The sequence below is a fragment of the Bombyx mori genome, chromosome 22 (assembly GCF_030269925.1).
Source record: "Bombyx mori chromosome 22, ASM3026992v2".
Classification (NCBI taxonomy): Eukaryota; Metazoa; Arthropoda; class Insecta; order Lepidoptera; family Bombycidae; genus Bombyx; species Bombyx mori.
The window spans coordinates 11474587-11493891 of record NC_085128.1 but is presented as its reverse complement, the minus strand read 5'-3'; the positions used below and the strand labels follow the sequence as shown (position 1 = coordinate 11493891).

Below are 19305 nucleotides of genomic sequence, written 5' to 3'. Positions count from 1 at the left end.
ATTTAAGTTTTTGGTAAAGAAGATAAAGTTTCAAGAAGATGATTTATTTTTTAATAAAATTAATTTTATAATCTAAGTAGCTGTGCTCCTCGTTGAATCATTGGAAATGAACTTTAGGACAAATTATTAACAATAACACATTCAATGACCAAAATTATACCGTAGTTGGAAACAAAAACTCCGTGTAATATGGATTTTTTTATTTCAATGTAGCTTTTATTTTATGTAATTCTAAAATTTTAAGAAGGCGCCAAAAGTACTTGAGTACCTGCTTAATGATAAACTTGTACTGAGCTTCTGCTGTATTCTAATGAATTGCTTTAAATCTATATATCTTTGAACTTCAGAATGCTATATATTATTTACCTTAAAGGATAAATTTTCCTAAGTCTAGGATTTTTAATTGAATTCAGTTTAATCTCTAATTCAGAATCTGCTCTGCAGTTCTCGTGCCTATTGCTCGATAAAGTGTCATAAAATCGTAAAGACTCCGTTTGTTATAATCTATATATATAATTCTGACTTAACACTTTTCAGTCGATGAATGATGAAAATTATTAGTTCATTGGATTTTGAGTGTCTATCTATTTAATAAATATAACTAACTCTAAGAACATTACGCTTCAATTAAAAATGTATTTTTACGTATTAAAAAGATACGCACTGAAAACAGTTATCATATTATTTTATATTTACCATAAAATGTTCATATATTTTTGTCGACTAAGATTAAGGAACAATCCTTTGATTAATTTAATTCAATAAAAGGAGATTGGCTAAATTATTTTGTTTATATTAAACATATGTTTATCTTCTGTAAAATTTGAATTTTTTATTTATTGTTGTTCTATAGAAATAATGTAAAATTTATATTAAGTACATTTCAAATGTTCTTTTATAGTTTAATGAAAAAACCGCGTAAAATTTTCAGCTATGCTTAAATTTATGAATAACCCTAGGCTCTTTGAAATTAAAACGGTCTTTTCTTAACGATGAATATTTTAATATATTGCTCTGCTATTCTGTTGCTTTCGTCAATTTGAAATTGGAGAAAAAAATAATCAAAATCTATATAGTTTGAATTGAATTTATTGATAAACCAACCAATGTACATTAAATTGAATTTAATTGATTCAGAAATCCAGGGCTTCGCCTTTCGACTTTTTTTTGGCTTCCTTTCCAGCACCTATCCCGAGGAGGGCTAGAACAAACAAAATAAAGCATGATCAAACTAACTCAGGTCCCACCTATTATTATAAATAGTATTATTAGTTGCATTGTGTATCTAAACTTGTTGTCTTATGTTTTAGCCCTCCTAAATGATTTTGTAAAGTGTTGTGTTGAAATGATATTGTGGACATTGAAATGAATCATGGACATAAAATAAACAGTTATTTAAAAATTATCTATTGATAGCTCAGATTGGGGACGTTGATTAAAAGGTTATTACCTTAGGATCTCCTTCTTTTTTCTCCTCCTCCTCCTTGGAATCTTCCTTTTTATCTTTCAAATCACTCTTTATGTCATCAAGAGCCTCCTTTTTTTCTTTCAGAACATCTTTAAGTTCATCCTTTTTCTCTTTTAAATCATCTTTGAGATCTTCCTTTTTCTCTTTCAGAACATCTTTAAGGTCCTCCTTTTTTTCTTTTAAATCGTCTTTGAGATCTTCCTTTTTCTCTTTCAGAACATCTTTAAGCTCATCTTTTTTCTCTTTCAAATCATCTTTGAGATCTTCTTTTTTTTCTTTCAAATCAGTTATCAGATCTTTCTTTTTTTCCTTCAAGGCATCTATGAGTTCTTCTTTTTTCTCTTTCAAATCATTCTTTTTCTCTTTGATTTCTTCTTTTAAATCTACAATTTTTTGTTTTTTTGTTTTTTCTTCTTCTGTTATAAAAAAGCGTTATATGAAAATTAATTTCATACCCTTATATACTAAGTGCATGTTGCCCATCTTAAAAACCAGAAATTATAACATTTGAATCGTATAAAATTCAAGTCCCATAGTGGACAAGTTCCACAGTAAGAACTTCAAATTTCGTAAGGAAGTTTTGTATTGTCAATAAGTAATAATAATTTAAAAGTTAACACGATCAAATCGTACTGTGATCGAATTTATGAAGTTCTTTCCGAATAGAGGAATCAATAAAGTAATTCTAAGCTATAAAACGAGCGATTGATTTAAATTATTATAAAAAGTTCTAGAATTGATTTGAATTCTAGATTAATAAATAGAATTGAATCTTTTTCATTATCAATAATTTAATTAGAACTTGTTATTTAAATTTTATATATATCAAGTATGTGATCATCCGATTTCAAGCGGAAGATTTCAAATTGTTATGAAGATTTTTACAACTGTAGGTATTTAAACGACCGCACGGCTCAGCTGATAAGAAGTAATAATTAAAATTCATATGAATTGATTTTAAGCTCTGGACAAATACAACATTTAATTATCAAGTTTTTGTTTTGCAATAGTTTTACATAAAACCAAATAAACCTGACTTACATATTATAAGCTTTCGTAGCCAAACCAGGTATGTAATTTTGGGAGCACAATGCATGAATGCTACCACCAGTTTTGTTCAAAATTTATTGCTTAAATATGTTATAAATATATTATTATATTATTGTTCAATTGTTGTATAAATATATCATTGTTCAAATACTATTGCATAACGGCCATGTTACCCTTAAAGCCACAAAGTACATATGTCTGCTTCGTTAACTGGAGGAAGAGGCCAGCTCTCCGTGTGGGATCACAAACAAATTAGAAACTTTAGTATTTTTTTACACCATTTTATTCCCAGCGTGGAAGTTGTTTCTGAATACGTGTTAGGTACACCATCATTATGTAAATTTTCTCTATTCTGTGGACTCTACCTCATTGGTCAAGTATCAAAACTTCAGCCATATGATCACAAAATCAGTGTAACGGTCAAATGATGGCAGCTTCTTCGTAATCTAATACAAATGTTAATAAATTTTACTATAAGTAAAATATGCTTATTAAATAGTATACAGAAGTATAACTTACCCGATTTGTTTGCTGTTAAAATAATAAAATAAACTTTTATTTTTATTTTGATACATTCAAAATGGATAACTTATGATACTAGAACGATACGTGTAATAATTATAAAACATTTTTTTTCCAGTTTATATAATTTTAAAATAGATGTGGATTTTGTGTATTTATATTCTAGGGCGCTATTTAAATATATTTTAGGATAATATGCATGTACGTATTGATTTAGTAATTTTTTTATTCGTCGTATATGAAGTTTATTTTCTGACAACGATAAATAAGAGTTTTATGAAAGATGCTTATTCCAGTTCAACAAGTTCAATGGAAAAAGCGTATTCAAAAATATAAATATAGAATATTTGTACACATTTTTTGTACCTTTCTTTTTTTTATCCTTCTTTTTCTTGTATTCTTCTGAATCTAAATAAAACAGATGAAATAAATAAGACACAATCTAGCAATTCTGAAAATTTATAGTTTAACTATGTAGTACATATAATCTAGCAATTCTGAAAATTTATAGTTTATCTAAGTACGTATATAAAGTCAGCCGTCGCTGGTCCCAAGCCCGGATAAGAATGGACGAGGGTCGGTGGGTGGAGGTGGCTCTGCAAAAAAAAAAAACAGCCCCAATGACTTAAATACCCTTGAAACAAGTGGACTCGCCAACCCGCAACGGCCAGCGTGGCGTTTTAAGGCCCATAACCTTCATGCACAGACAACAAAAAAGAAGGCCCTCAGTCCCCAGTCGTCTTGTTAGGCCCGACTACGACAGCGGTCGGAACACCAGCAAGATAGAGGGTGCTAAGAATACCTGGGGAAAAGGATACGGCTGATATAAAACGAAACCTATCTATTTAGCTACGTATAATGTTAGAACCCTGCTTACGGAAGAACGTTACCAAGAACTTGAGTCGGAAGTACTTAACAAAATTAAATGGGATATTGTCGGACTAAGCGAAACCAGATGAAGAGGAGAACAACTGATAAAATTGACTTCAGGTCAAATTTTCTACTACAAGGGATACGAAGATAAAGGGGGTGTGGGATTCATTATTAACACTTCTATGGCCAAAAACCTTGTTGTGATTGAGGCAATATCGCCCCGAGTAGTTTATGCAACTTTTAGACTAAATAAACGTTACTTGTAAGTTTACGCACCAACTTCGGCACACGATGATCAAGATCTAGACGACTTCTACGATGAAGTTAACAGGGCACTGTTAGAAAATCCCTGTTATTACACCACTTTAATCGGAGACTTCAATGCTAAACTCGGTAGAAGACAAGAGGAAGAAAAGTAAATAGGAAAATTCGGATTAGGCCAAAGGAACCATAGAGGCCAAGTACTTGGAAATTACCTGGGACAGCACCAATTGTATGCTATGAATACTTACTTCCAGAAAAAAGACCACAGGTAGTGGACGTGGAGGAGTTCAGATGGGAAAACTAAAAACCAAATCGACTACATACTGAGTAACAGAAGAAATATAATTCAGGATGTTGATGTCTTAAGCATGGCAGGTGCGGGAAGTGACCATAGGATTTTAAGAGCCCGCATAAGATTGGAGTTAAAACTCGAACGCAGAAAATTTATTGAGTCCACCCAAAACACTATAACCCACATTCCTCAGTCAGATTATTTTAAAAAGCAATTTATTCAAAACCTACAAAATGAACTGAAGTCTGAAGACGTAAATAGCTTAAATGACCATATCGTAGTCTCTACACAAAATGCAGTTAAACAAGTTAGAACTAAAACGCCTAAGGCAAACAATAGACCTGTCTGTAGCGATGTTGAAAAACTTATCCAAGAACTTGCAGAGATACTAAGAACGCCTGACCAGATAAAAATTGGAACAATAAATAGTAGTATTAAACACCTAATACGTAAACAGCTGAGGGAGAAGAAACACAAACTGATCCTAGAAACAATTGAAAACCACAGAGGGCGAAGTTTTTCGAAAACAACTCAAACGTGGCAGTCCGCAAATGCACAAACTTACTACGGACGGGAATGTCGTGACATCAGATCGAGATGAAATACTTCAAGTTGTGGAGAAGTTCTATGGTCAACTTTATAGCTCCGTAACGCCTGGACCGACAGTAGCCCAGCAAGACCCAAGTGTTTTTTTTTTATTTTATTGCATAGTCATCTACAACGTAAATGCGCCACTCATCCTGATATATAAGTTCTAAGGTCTCAAGTATAGTTACAACGGCTGCCCTACCCTTCAAACCGAAACGCACTACTGCTTCACGGCAGAAATAGGTAGGGCGGTGGTACCTACCCGCACGGACTCACAAGAGGTCCTACCACCAGTAAAAAGCCCCCTTAAGAAGACACAGAACGGAAGATCTGCCGGAAATAAGTCTATATGAGATTAAACATGCACTGAAACTTATGAAGAAGGGAAAATCACCAGGGCAGGATAAAATCACATACGAACAACTTCAGTGTGGAGGTACACCAGCACTTAAGCACCTTCAAGTGCTGTTCAATAAATTCCTTTCCAAAGGTGTGGTTCCAGAGGCTTGGAAAAATGCATTAGTTATGCTACTGCATGAGAAAGGAGATACCACGAAACTCACTAACTATCGACCGATATCTTTGTTGAGTCATATTTACAAACTATTTACTAAAGTTATTACTTTGCGCCTTTCTGCCAAATTAGACTCGGCACAACCAGTAGAACAGGCTGAATTTCGTGGCGGGTTTTCCACAATCAATCATTTCCACACTGTACGACAAGTTGTAGAAAAATGTACCGAATATAATCGTCCACTGGCAGGGGCTTTCGTAAATTATAAAAAGGCTTTTGTCACAGTCGAGCACTGGGCGGTAATAAATACAGAGATCATTAATCGACAAAAGATATGTGGAGGCATAAAAATCTGCCTACCAGGATGCTACTTTACAAGTAAAGATGCATGAATTGACTAATCCAGTAAAAGTGGAGAGAGGGGTGCGGCAGGGAGACTCTATATCACCCAAATTGTTTGGTGTTTGGTGGAAATTTACGTCTTGTTTGGAAGACATCTTCAAAGTTATCGATTAGTCCGATAAAGGTATTAACATAAACTGGGAACATCTAACTCACCTTTGTTTTGCAGATGATACCATCCTCTTCGCTGAAAGTGTAGAACACTTAAGAGTGATGGTTGAAGAGCTTTACGACGTCTCTCTACCTATTGGCCTTAAAATGAACATCTTCAAAACCAAAATGATGTGCTGTGGTGATGGAGTGGATCACATTCAAGTTAAAAGCCAAAAAATAGAGAGAGTGGAGGAGTATGTTTATCTAGAACAGAACATCAGTTTCGATAGAACCAGCCAGGAACGGGAGATAAAGCGCCGCACACAGCTAGGATGGACTGCTTTCGGTAAGCTGGCTGACATACTGAAGTGGAATATACCTATGAAATTGAAGCGTCGGACATTTGAGCTATGTGTTCTCTCTGTGATGATGTATGGGGCCGAGACATGGACGCTCACAAAGCAAATTATGACCAAAACGCAAGTAACGCAAAGAGCCATGGAACAGGCTATGTTAGGCGTTTCTCTACGGGATAAAATGCGCAATACCGAAATCCGTAGAAGAACTGGTTTGACTGACATAGCCAAAGTGATTGCTCGGAAAAAGTGGAAGTGGGCCGGCCACATATGCCGCTGCACTGACAATCGGTGGGGCACAAAAGTACTGGAGTACTGGACGTCGTAACGTGGGCAGACAGCCAACGAGGTGGATCCATGAACTGGTCAAAGTAGTTGGTAGAGATTGGATGAGAAAGGCAAGAGACCGAAGAGAATGGTGTGCATTCGAGGAGAACTACACTCAGCATTCGGTGGACATGGGTAGAAGAAGAAGTGTACATAATAGTGAAAGAATAAACATTTAATCATATTATTCGTAATCGGCACACCATAAAATTATCGCTTCTTGGTGTACAATTTAAAGATATGGTACATTATTTTTTGTTCCAATCCTCACCTTCGCTGTCGTCACTGTCCTCACTGTCATCACTATTATCACTATCGTTACTATTGTCGTCGTTATATTTTGAATACTTGTACTTTTTAATTTCCTCAGAGGACTCAAACTCTTCACTTTCGTACTCTTCCTCTTCTTCTTCTTCGTCTTCATTGTCTTCATTGTCTTGACAACCACAAGTATCTTCATCACTATTATAGCCTTTATACTCATTGTTATCCTCCTCACTTTCATAATATTTACAACCACAATCTTCATAATTTGTTTTGTCTTTATAATTCTTACTATATTGACAACTATTTACGAGCTTCTTGGTTAATTTGTATTTATATTCATCATTCCCAGCATTATCACTTCCGTCGTATTCTGCAATCGGAACAAAATTAATAATGAAGTTATCAATGAAGGTAAGCTAGAGGTATATTTTTATAGAACAGTGATGAAAACGTAGTTTTTTATTCGTGCGCGAATTAAATTCACAAGATTGGTCTAAGAACATTTTTTTGGGACGGACATGAATGCTCTTTTTTGGTTTGTTAATTTCGAACTCTTCATCAAATTTTATTTTATAGCTTAATAAAGAAATGGCGCAGTGTAAACTTTGGACCACCAAAAAGGTTTTACACCTTTTCAGAGACCAAATTGGACTGGTTCTTTTTCAGCTGTACGCGCTGAAGCGTTGTATGACCTCCTCGGAACTCCTTTTACATGATACACCACATTTTTGTTATTAGTCAACTGATTATAGCCATTTTTTTCTCAGTTTAATATATATTATAGATATACAAATATTTAAGAAAGAGACGCACGCGTATCAATGGATTTCAGTGCTGAAATTAGGTGATTCTTTCCATAGGATTTTTTAAGATAAGCGGCAAAATCTTAGTAGTGAGTGAACTATTAAATATAGAAAAATAGTCACGATACTAAGAAACTACGTATAGTAGATGTAGACAGATCAGGTATTGTTTTATATTATATATGATATTACATTAATTGATAAGATAAATACATATTATATAATTATGTATAATACATAAAATAAAAGTATCGATAAATATATATCATAATAATTGACATAAAAATAAACATTTCTTTAGTCATAATAATGCGATTGTCTTCTTTTTCGGAATGTAACGTATTACAAGAATGTTTTATGTTACAATTACGACATCGATCTGCCCTCTTTTAATGGTTTTTGAAGACATTGGACACATTTTATCTACACAGCTGAAAACATAAACACGTTATCATAATCTACACAGTGAAGCAGTTGTAGTGCATTAACAATATATATGTATAATATGCCTTTGCCATTATCTATGTTCGTCAATTTTAGGCATACTTATTCATGACAGAAACAAATACAGGATTGCAGTCTACCGTTTGCTGATTAGGAAAAGTAAAACTTTGATTTTGTGCATTTTATTTCAGTAAATTTCACTGCTCCATCGGTTACATTCATTTTAATTTCTCACGGAATTGGAATGTAAAAATGCGGATATTTTTAAATCTTTTTTTTTATTGATTAGATGGGTGGACGAGCTCATAGCCCACCTGGTGTTAAGTGGTTACTGGAGCCCATAGACATCCACAACGTAAATGCGCCACCCATCTTGAGATATAAGTTGTAAGGTCTCAAACACAGTTACAACGGCTGCCCCACCCTTCAAATCGAAACGCATTACTGCTTCACGGCAGAAATTGGCAGGGTGGTGGTACCCACCCGCGCGGATTCACAAGAGGTCCTACCACCAGTAATTGGACCAGTAATTGAATTAAACCTTTGGAATACTTTCAGATTTAGGTCATGAAGCATAATAGAGCTAGAAATTGTGAAACAGTAACTGAATATCAAGTATATTAAAGAGCATTCAAAGCATTGGCACGTGGAAAAATATCTGTATTGAATTTCAATACCCAAGTCAGTTTTGATAGAAAAAAACACATCAATGTCGAATCTAGAAATTTCATATGTAATTGCATCATGGCTTCAATTACAGCTCAGTCCATTGTAATTAGTACGTTCCGTAGTTAATTATAAAAAAAATACCTTCATCGTCATCTTCTCCTTTTGTATTCGATTTTCCAAAGCTGATACTTGCATCAGCGGTTAGTGATGATGAAGATCCATCTGCTGATAGTTACATAAAATCGCGTTAATTTTCACTCTAATCACCTTATTGGTATACATCGGTATAGTGTATTTTTGTAAAGTACGGATATTTTTTTTTCTGCTTCTGTATCTGTCTTTCCGGTCCCAATAACACAGAAGACAATAATAATTGTATGTTGTGGGTGTTAAATATGGAAGGTTTAATTATAATTTTTTTGCCATCGTTTGCTGATTAGCATTCAGATCTCCTGTTTTTAACTGGTAGCTTTTCAGTATAGCAATAGATGAAGTAATTTTCTGAACTGATCACAATTATCAGAATTTTATTAAAAACTTACTGGGTATGTTCTTGTCCACGGTTGCAGATATTTTGAGTTCCTTATTTGGAAGTTCTGTAAAAAAAAAAGAAAATTGATAAAGCTTCCTTCATTCACATAATGCACATCGTACTTTAGGACTTATGTGATATAATTCAATAAGTATTATCATTATGGATTGGTTGTGGAATGAATCTTGATTTCTATAGATTATTCTGTAAGATTCAGTGGATCTTAAAAACAAACTAAATTTTTTGTTATAAAATTGTAATAGTTTATTAATTTTTTTAGTTATTAGTAGTACTGGTTGGTTAGAAAATTAGGATGACCTTATCTAATTTACGTTCCATTCGACATTATACCTCAAATTAGGAGGCAGAACTTACGATGCAATATTTATTTAATACAAGACAAGCCGCGGGCTTGATTGCTCACCTAAGCCCACAAATTAAAATTATACATCTGAAAAAAACCCACAAACACAAATGTACCCACAAATATAAACTAATATTAATTTAGCACATAATATACGTACAGTATTTTAACTATCTACATTTCTGATACTTTCAATTTTAGTAGAAATAACCGTTTGATTGAGCCGTTCAAGGTATACTATTGGTGTTTTATGCGACTATGTCATGTTTCAAATTTTCGACCAAATTAAACACAAAAAATGCCAAAATAATGGTATAAGAGGCTTTACAAAGGATATTGGCGTCCCAAAGTTTTTTTTTTTTCCACAGGCGAAAATCTCGGGATCCCCCACCCGCACGGCAGGTAGGGTACGTGGGAGTCGAACCTCACTAAAAACAGGGTTTACGCAGAGAATATTACATCCATCCCGCCGTCCCCCAGACGCTACAATTTTTTAGCGCTAACATCGCTTCTTCTAGTTTAAAGGATCTCTTTCTCCTTTGTCGTATCACTCTTGTCAGAGCGGTCGTGGTCGTTATTCAGTATCATAGCTGTGGGCAGATGTAATGCGCCTCACGAGCAATCGCCATTTCTCCCGGTTTGTGGTGAGTCTGGTACACTCGTGCAAACACGTCAACTGACGAATTGACTTGGTCGGTCCATCGCATGCGCAACTTTCCACACGGTCTGGTGCCTTCTACTTTGCCCTAAACGACAAGGCGTTTTATGGAGTAATTTCCTCGCCGGGAGATATGTCCAAAAAATGATAGTTTAAAGGATAGGATATTTTTCTGTTCAATGTAAAATCAATGTCTTTAGTCTACAGACGGCGAAACTAGGTATCTACGTAATTAAGAATTACAGCTTGAGCTCCTTTCTAACACAGTTTTCAGGACAAAATAAATAAAAATAAAAACTCAAAAATAAATGAAAATCCTCACCAGCTGAATGAATTATGAAGACGGCATGAGCCAAAGCGACAAAAAGAATTAGTGACTTCATTGTCACTACAGAACTATAATAATTCTAATGCTCCAAGGTAAGAACTACCACCTTTTATAGCACCACACTTACCTGAATTATACAGAATTAAACCGAATAGTGTTTATTTGATAGATATCATACATAATTAATTAGCCTACGTATAGTTTTAACAACTTTCGTCGCGGTATGGCTTGCCTAAAACGTTTTTAGTAGCATTTAAGATATTGATTGACATTTGGTTCTCTAATTTTAGGATTTTATTAATTTTTATTATATAAGTGCGTCTCGAACTACGTACAATTAAGGGTTCGTTTGAGATTTGTAAGATATAATATTATGTTCTATAGCTTTATTAAGCAAAGTTTTTACTGGTGGTGGCACCTCTTGTGAGTTCGCACGGGTAGGTACCACGACCCTGCCTATTTTGCCGTGATGCGTTTCGGTTTGAAGGGTGGCGCAGCCGTTGTAACTATACTGAGACCTTAGAACTCATGTCTCACGGTGGGTGGCGCATTTACGTTGTAGACCAAAATATTACCATATCTTAATCACGATATTTAACGATTTCGTAACATTAATGGCAAATGACCATACGACTCTGTCGAGTATATTTATATACATATAGCCTATTCAAAACAATTTTCCAAATTTAGTAAATATCCTTTTTTTTAAAACTAATTAATTGAAAACTTATGGAGGAGCACATTTTTACGACTTAAGAAACGCACATAAAAACACTTTATTTTTATGTGTGTACTCAATTATAGAAAAAAAAAGCTGAACTCATTACATTATCACACCGCTTCTACAAATTTTTATCAAAAATATAATTAAATTAACTTCTTTTTTTTTTCATTTCATTTACTATGTTACTCGTGTCTGGAAACCAAGACGGAAGGTAGTTGTGGTGACTCCTTAGAAGAATTAAAATGAATGAATAACTACTTAAATCAAAACAATACATGCAATACAATGTAATTTCAAACAGTTAATCCTCGGAGATAGCAGCAGCCTTGTATCCAGCAGTTATGTTTATCAACTATTTTTAGCATTACATTACGGATATACGACGTATCAACTTGATAATGCATCATAGATATTTTTTGCCACGTACCATCCGGCTTTAGAATGAGCTCCCCCACGGTGTTTTCCGAGCGCTGTAACGTGTCCTTCTTCAAACGAGGCTTGTAGAGAGTACTTAACGGTAGGCAGCGGCTTGGCTCTGCCCCTGGCATTGCTGAAGTCCATGGGCGACAGAAACCCATCATCAGGTGGGCCGTATGTTCGTCTGCCTACAAGAGCAATAAAAAAAGAGATTTTTCTGTTCATCTTATGGCGGATATAATGTTTATGTAATGACAATTTCAGGATCATCTCTCCCATACGCTACATTGAACCTCATTCAAACGATGAAACATACATAGAACAACTACACACTAAACGCAAATATTTGTACATTATCTAACCAAAACGAGGCTCGTAAGACCTGTTTTGGTAATGATAAGGGCCGTAAATGTAGAAATTGTATCATTTTAAAACACTGTTCCGAATTGAATTACTTTCTTTTTCAGAGCTATACTACATTTTTCTTCTAATGCTCTTTTCATTCGTTTATTTAATTTTGATATCAGTAAAAGGTGTGTTTATTCCATAATCAGTACTGACAACAATTGTGATAAAAAAGCGACCGAAACGCCTCTGAATAAAGATGGAATAACGGTACCTAGTACTAGTAGTACTACATCCTAGTAAATAAGTCGTCGTGGCTTAAGAGATAAGGCGTCCGGTGCATTCGTATCTAGCGATGATCCGGTGTTCGAATCCCGCCGGTAGGTATCAATTTTTCTAATGAAATATGTACTTAACAAATGTTCACGAATTAGTTCCACGGTGAAGGAATAACATCGTGTGATAAAAATTAAATCCGCAAAATAATAATTTGCGTAATTAATAGTGGTAGGACGTCTTGTGAGTCCGCGCGGGTAGGTACCACCACTTTGCCCATTTTTTCCGTGAAGCAGTAATGCGTTTCGGTTTGAAGGGTGGGGCGCTGTTGTGCGGTAAAAACTGAGACCTTAGAACTCATATCTCAACGTAAGTGCCGGAATTTACGTTTTATATGTCTATGGACTCCGGTAATCACTTAACATCAGGTGGGCCGTGAGCTCGTCCACCCGTCGAAGCAATAAAAAGTACATACAATTTAATATGGGTCGTATCTAGTGATAGGCTGATGCGTGAGCCTCTGAAAGCCGCCCATTGTACAAGCACTTGTGCTTCAAATGAGGTTTGAAAAGAGTTCCCAGGCGTTTTAGTGAGGCTGGAAAACCGACTCCCAAACCTGGAAACGTTGTCTACCCTGGATGGGTGAAATAATAATACTATATAGTATTCTTGTGACTGTGATCGATATTTTTACCTTTCGTGCAGTTTGAATTATTAATAGTTTAAATTATATTATGGCCTTTTTTGCCTCATAGTCATCGTGAATTACAGTTAAAAAATGGGATACTGGGACTATCCGATTACGACAATAACAATAAAAAGGGTGACGTCACAAGACTACCGAAAGAATGAAAGTTCTAATGAATTGTTTACAAAAGTATTTTCGGTTAAAACAATTTTTTTAATGATTAAAACGAAACGTGTAGTCACTCCAATCGATTATTTTAAATTGTTATGATAGGTATCTTTCTTTTTCTAAATGTTTCGAATGCCATTGTTATTCTTCGACAACAAGCACCAAGTCGACACCAGGCACGGCAGATAACACATAATAATCAATTTTCAGTTTTACCAAAACTTAATAATACTAGAATCAATTTAAAATTCGTAAGCAATCGATTTTAAATTATATGCATCCAATAATTCTATTCAATTCCTAGCGTACTAAACTCAAGACTTCAATTCATTGCTTGTTTGCATTAAGCTAGTGGTCCCGCAGTAGTCGAAATTCGACTATAATTAATTGAATATGTAAATTTGTACACTATTATGATTCTATCTTCAAAGACTTTTATACTTCTATAATCACAAATTTCGCCAAGAATACACTATAGAAAAATATGAATAAAGACAAACAATATTGAATCTATTCTCAATTTGACCACAGACGTCGAGAACAAAAGTTTGACAATAAATAAATATTACGCATGCGTGTGTGCTTCAAATACATGGTAATGTGTGTAATGTTTTTTTTATTGATTTAATGTATTTTTTAGCCATAATTTAAAAAAATATTAACATTCTGCTCTCCTTCTCTATATTCTCTATAAGTGTGGGAAATTTCATAGTCCTCCGTCCGCGCAATTTTCGTAAAAAGGGATACAAAGTTTTTCCTTCACGTATTAATATATAGGTATCTCACACCTTTGACAGTTAAATGGAAAAAAAACGTAACGAATGTTTCCGTTTAAAATTTACTTGTCAGGCTTAACGCGAATGCTAGTCTAGTGATTTGTCTTAAAAGTTTCAAAATAATGAACGTACTCTGAAAGCTTCTACTCTACCCCACGTTCTGTTTGTAAGTAATATTTTTGCGCCGTCATCTATTACTTTGAGAAATACGTATTCTTGTTCTTGTTGCTGTTTATACCTACTTAGTTTTTATTTAGCGTATGTTACATTAAATTATTTTTTTATGGGAATTTAATGGGTACCAGGTTAGCTAACATTAACAATGGTTGCACAAATAACCAATCTATATATATAAAAATAAATTGTTGTTCGTTAGTCTCGCTAAAACTCAAGAACGGCTGGACCGATTTGGCTAATTTTGATCTTGAATTATTTGTGGAAGTCCAGAGAAGTTTTAAAAGGTAGTTAAATATGAAAATGCTCGAAATGAAATACAAATAACAATTTTGTTTTTCCTTTGATGTGTCCCCCGTCGGACGGATTCCTTTTGTTTGTTTTATGTTTAATTTTTGCAAAAGTTTAGGTCTTTTGCTAATCGATTTAGGCACTACGAAGTCTGCCGGGTCAGCTAGTGTAATATAAAAAAATTCGAACTTTTCATATCGTACCTCCACACTACCTATTTCCACCGAGAAGCAGTTTTGCGTTCCAATCAAGTATGCCGGAATACAATAAAGTTCACTGTGTTTAGTACAAATTTTTAATTTCTCGATCACGTAAAAGTTAACTCAAATTTGTATGGAGCTGGAACAGCGCCCCTACAAGCAGACATTCTTCGAAAATATATATTATTATGTATTTCACAAGGTGGGTGGTATTCACGTTATGATATCTCTGGAATCCGGTAACTATGTAATGATGCCCAGATAAGCTGTAGCTTGAGCATATATCAAGAGTAAATAAACAATTTTGTCAAAAAACAATCCTGTCTGGTATTTAATTTACGTTAACTTTTGTACATGTATTTTGCATACCTATAGGTACAGCGTCAAAGCCAATAAATAATACGGCTTTCCTCAAGGCATGCATGTATCCACAATTAAGTGTTTTTGTGTTATTGGTAATTCAAATATTAAGCTTAATTAGGCAGTTGAAGTACCTAACCAAGAAGAAATAATTAAAGGAGTACACAGGCCCGTTCCGTGCCCCCTGGGTGGGTTCAACAATACTTATTTCGAGACGAAATTATCTATAAACGACAGTAACTTTGGTATTTTACGATATATTATTACCGGAGTCCTATAATTTCATTATACACACAAATTGAAACAGTTTTCCCATCCGCTTTTAAGTCACTCTAATTCAAATTCAAAAGAAAACATTAAAAACAAAAGCCTTCGTGATTTCGTAAAAGGCAAATGCATTGTTGTTAGCAGCTTGATTTAAAAAGCGCGTGCTTAAATCTGATAAAAACGGTATGAATCAAGAGGGCGTTACTACCTGACCACATAGCTGCCATTAACCTCCCTACAATTGCTGTACAACATAATTTTTGTTTCCATCAAATAAATGAACTGTCGGAAATGTAAAAAAATAATAATAACAAATTACGATGTCCCAATGAAGCATTGTATTATTTCTTATATGATTAAATATTTTTATGTAAATATAAAGCCTTTTTAATTCCAAAGGATTTGGATGACAACAGTCTCTTTGGAAATCAAAGATACGGGTGTATTTTTTTTTTTTTTTTTTTATTGCCTTTGTAGGCAGACGGGCATACGGCCCACCTGATGGTGAGTGGTTACCGTCGCCCATGGACTTCAGCAATGCCAGGGGCAGAGCCAAGCCGCTGCCTACCGCTTAATACTCTCCACAAGCCTCGTTTGAAGAAGGACATGTCATAGCGCTCGGGAAACACCGAGGAGGGGAGCTCATTCCATAGCCGGATGGTACGTGGCAAAAAAGATCTCTGGAAACGCACTGTGGATGACCGCAGTGGCTCCAGGTAGTATGGATGAACTCTACTCCGGTGGCGGGCGGTGCGATGGTAAAAACGAGATGCTGGTATCATCTCGAACAATTCCTCAGAGCACTCCCCGAAGTATGTATGGTCTTGGCCTAATTCTTAAAATATCATCAACATCATCCGTCTGTTAGCAGTACCTATTTCTTTAGTATCATCATTAATATGTAGGCTTTTTTTAGCTTAAATTATATCTCGCCTGAAAGTATCAAAGTTATTATTATTTCTGGCTATAAAACAGTTGTGTGTTCTAATTAGAAGAGTATGCCTGTAGTTGTGTCAATGATATTGAGATTTTGAAGTGGAACACGGTGTTCACATTGAAATGTTTATAGACCCCCGTAAGATTGAGACTTTCAACTTCGTTCAATAATTCATCGACTTTTTTTTATTGCTTAGAGGGTTGGATGAGCTCACGACTCACCTGGTGTTAAGTGGTTACTTGAGCCCATATGTATCGCAGGTGGGCTGTGTGTGTCCACCCATCTAAGCAATAAAAAAAAAGATTGTCGTACAAATAAATTGCTAAACTAAGAGAGTCACTGATTGAAACCACTTTTCTTTTAGGAAGGTAGGGTTATCGGTGGCCCAGAAGCCTTTCCAGTTTCGGACTCAGCCAGCAGGGTGAAACGAGTCACATACCACCAAAACTGATATATTGTTATCAAACAAAAAATAAAAATCTTACGTTACAGACGTTTTTCCCGGTTAGGGTACCCCTCCGCATCGTCCCACAAGGAACTTCTTTCCAAAAACTTCCTTAAATTATCATCAACAATTATTATTGTAAAAATTTTCAGTCTAATAATATCAATGACACACTAACGAACGAATCTGTCGAGTCTGATAAATTTGATTCTGTAAATAGTGTTAAAAAACTGTCATCACCATTATTTGATGATTCTCGACTAATAAATACCTATACATACCTATATTTCTAAAATATTCTCAATTGTAGTAGTCCCAAAATAATTTTACTTACATACATATGTATTATACATACATTTCATTACTAAACGTACTAGTAACTAATGCACATTGTAGAACAAGGTAAAGCATTATTAGTTTAACAATAGATAAGTTGTCGCTCGAACTAACGTTACTTGCCAGTCTAATTATGTATAGCTAGATATAATGTTATAGCTGTATAGTTCATAGTAGAAACTCATCGATTGAGGCCTCGGAGGTCAATCATGCTCACTGTAACTTAGTGTTTAGTTGAAGCCTATAGACTCAACAACGCAAATTCCACCACTAGCTTTGAAATATGTAATGTCACAGTGTTAATCGTATCGTATGTAATAACGCTTGTTTTATTCTTGAAACCGGAATCCACATCTGATTCGCGGTAGAAGTATGCAGTATAGCAGTAATACCCTACCCACATGGGTCACCACTTAAATACGTATGGTTTAGCTAAAACATTTTTTTTTTATTGTTTAGATGGGTAGACGAGCTTATAGCCCACCTGGTGTTAAGTGGTTACCGGAGCCCATAAACATCTACAACGTAAATGCGCCACCCACCTTGAGATGTAAGTTCTAAGGTTTCATTATAGTTACAACGGCTGCCCCGCCCTTCAAACTAAAACGCATTACTGCTTCACGGCAGAAATAAGCAAGGTGGTGGTACCTACCCATAAAAACTCACAAGACGTCCTACTACCAATATCTACCGCTTTCCCCAATGCTACTCGTGCTATTTTCACGTGAATACTTCATTTAAGCCTTTACCTAAAAAAACCTAAATTTGTAGTTTTAGTTCTGAACCCATCATTCTCATCATGGAGAGTTGAGTTCACAGTGACAGCGATTACTAAGCTGTCAAGCAAATCAAACTAAGACAGGAATTCTCGTTGTGCTCTCTCCCCGATTCGCGGAAAAGAGGGATAAATTTTAAGAAATTCAATTATAAAGAGAAAATACCTTATTTAAATTGTCGTGTATGACAATAGGTAAGTAACCTTATCATTGCTATGTTGCGCAAAAAACAATTAAAGTTTCTAGAATGATAAATTTTAATTAGAATTCTAGTAATGTCGACATGAAAAACCATTTTTGATGGCATTCAAGGTAACCCGAAATTCGTAGTCAAATGTTATTGAATCGGATCATACAGCTAACACATATGAATATAAAATGTAACACCTTGATTTGTGGGGGAATATCGACGCAAAGTTACAGGATTTCAATTAACTGTACATGATTATTGGCTATGTGGTTGCAGACTACAATATAAGCAACCGCTCACTTTCGCTGAGTCTCGTAAAATGCGACTAAGGATTAGTCCTTAGGGACAAATTTATTGGAGAACAGGCCGAAAGGATCCAAACAAAAACTGTTCACGACTTAGTCATCGCTTAGAAAGATTACTGTTGAAAGCGTATATTTTGAATTTGTACTGAACTATAAAGGATCGCATGACGCTAACATATCAATGTTATTTTCCATAAACCAATATAATTCAGTGAAACGAAAAATTTGGTTATTGTGATCGTTGACATCGTACCTAGGTCTTACATTAAGACAATCGATTCGAAATGTTATTATGTACTAATACTTTAGTGAAATATTCTAAAAGCTACGTGAATATACAAATACACAAAAATGAAAAGACAATCCCAAATTGAAAATCATCAATTCATTATTCACACATAGTTACACAGTTAAGATACAAATTGAATACAACACGATATTTTATAAACACATCAAGAGATCAATTAACAGAGCCTTTATTTCAGTCGTATCACGTTTTAATTGCCAGTGAGTGCCAGATAAGGCCACTGGATGTGCTCAAATTAAGGCACTAAATTCCCTCGAAATTTGCATGAATACGTCGAGTGCACGTTTTGGTTAGCGAACCTTAATGGTTCAACTATTCAAATGTCTTACCCCGGTACTGTCTTTATTCAATTTCATAACGCACGGGCAGCCTTCAGTTATGATAAAACTTATCTGTAACGAATGGCTAGGAAGATATTTCTTAATGTGACTTGCACTCTGAAGAGATTAATGGAGACTTTTATTTTCTTATTTCATACGGTATTTTTCAGCTCTTTGTGCAATTACCGA

General features: G+C 34.9%; 1 protein-coding gene across 4 annotated transcripts; it reads right to left on the bottom strand.

The window, feature by feature from the left end:
* Nucleotides 1-1073: 1073 nt before the first annotated feature.
* On the bottom strand, nt 1074-10921 carry LOC101740733 (probable ATP-dependent RNA helicase ddx52). 4 transcript variants are annotated; one of them, XR_009976041.1, is made up of 7 exons: nt 10809-10921; nt 9475-9528; nt 9074-9157; nt 7021-7386; nt 3394-3448; nt 1451-1884; nt 1074-1201 (listed from the first exon to the last, which is right to left on the bottom strand). XR_009976041.1 is itself a non-coding variant. In XM_062674841.1 (6 exons), exons 1-6 carry the CDS (start codon nt 10867-10869, stop codon nt 1818-1820), a joined length of 687 nt encoding a protein of 228 aa, XP_062530825.1. In that variant the 5' UTR covers nt 10870-10921; the 3' UTR covers nt 1074-1817. The 4 variants fall into 4 exon arrangements, 3 of the variants coding, with proteins under 3 accessions (XP_062530825.1, XP_062530824.1, XP_037875025.1); XM_062674841.1 differs by having other exon boundaries at nt 1074-1884; XM_062674840.1 differs by lacking the exons at nt 1074-1201; nt 1451-1884 and having other exon boundaries at nt 3042-3448.
* Nucleotides 10922-19305: the final 8384 nt, after the last annotated feature.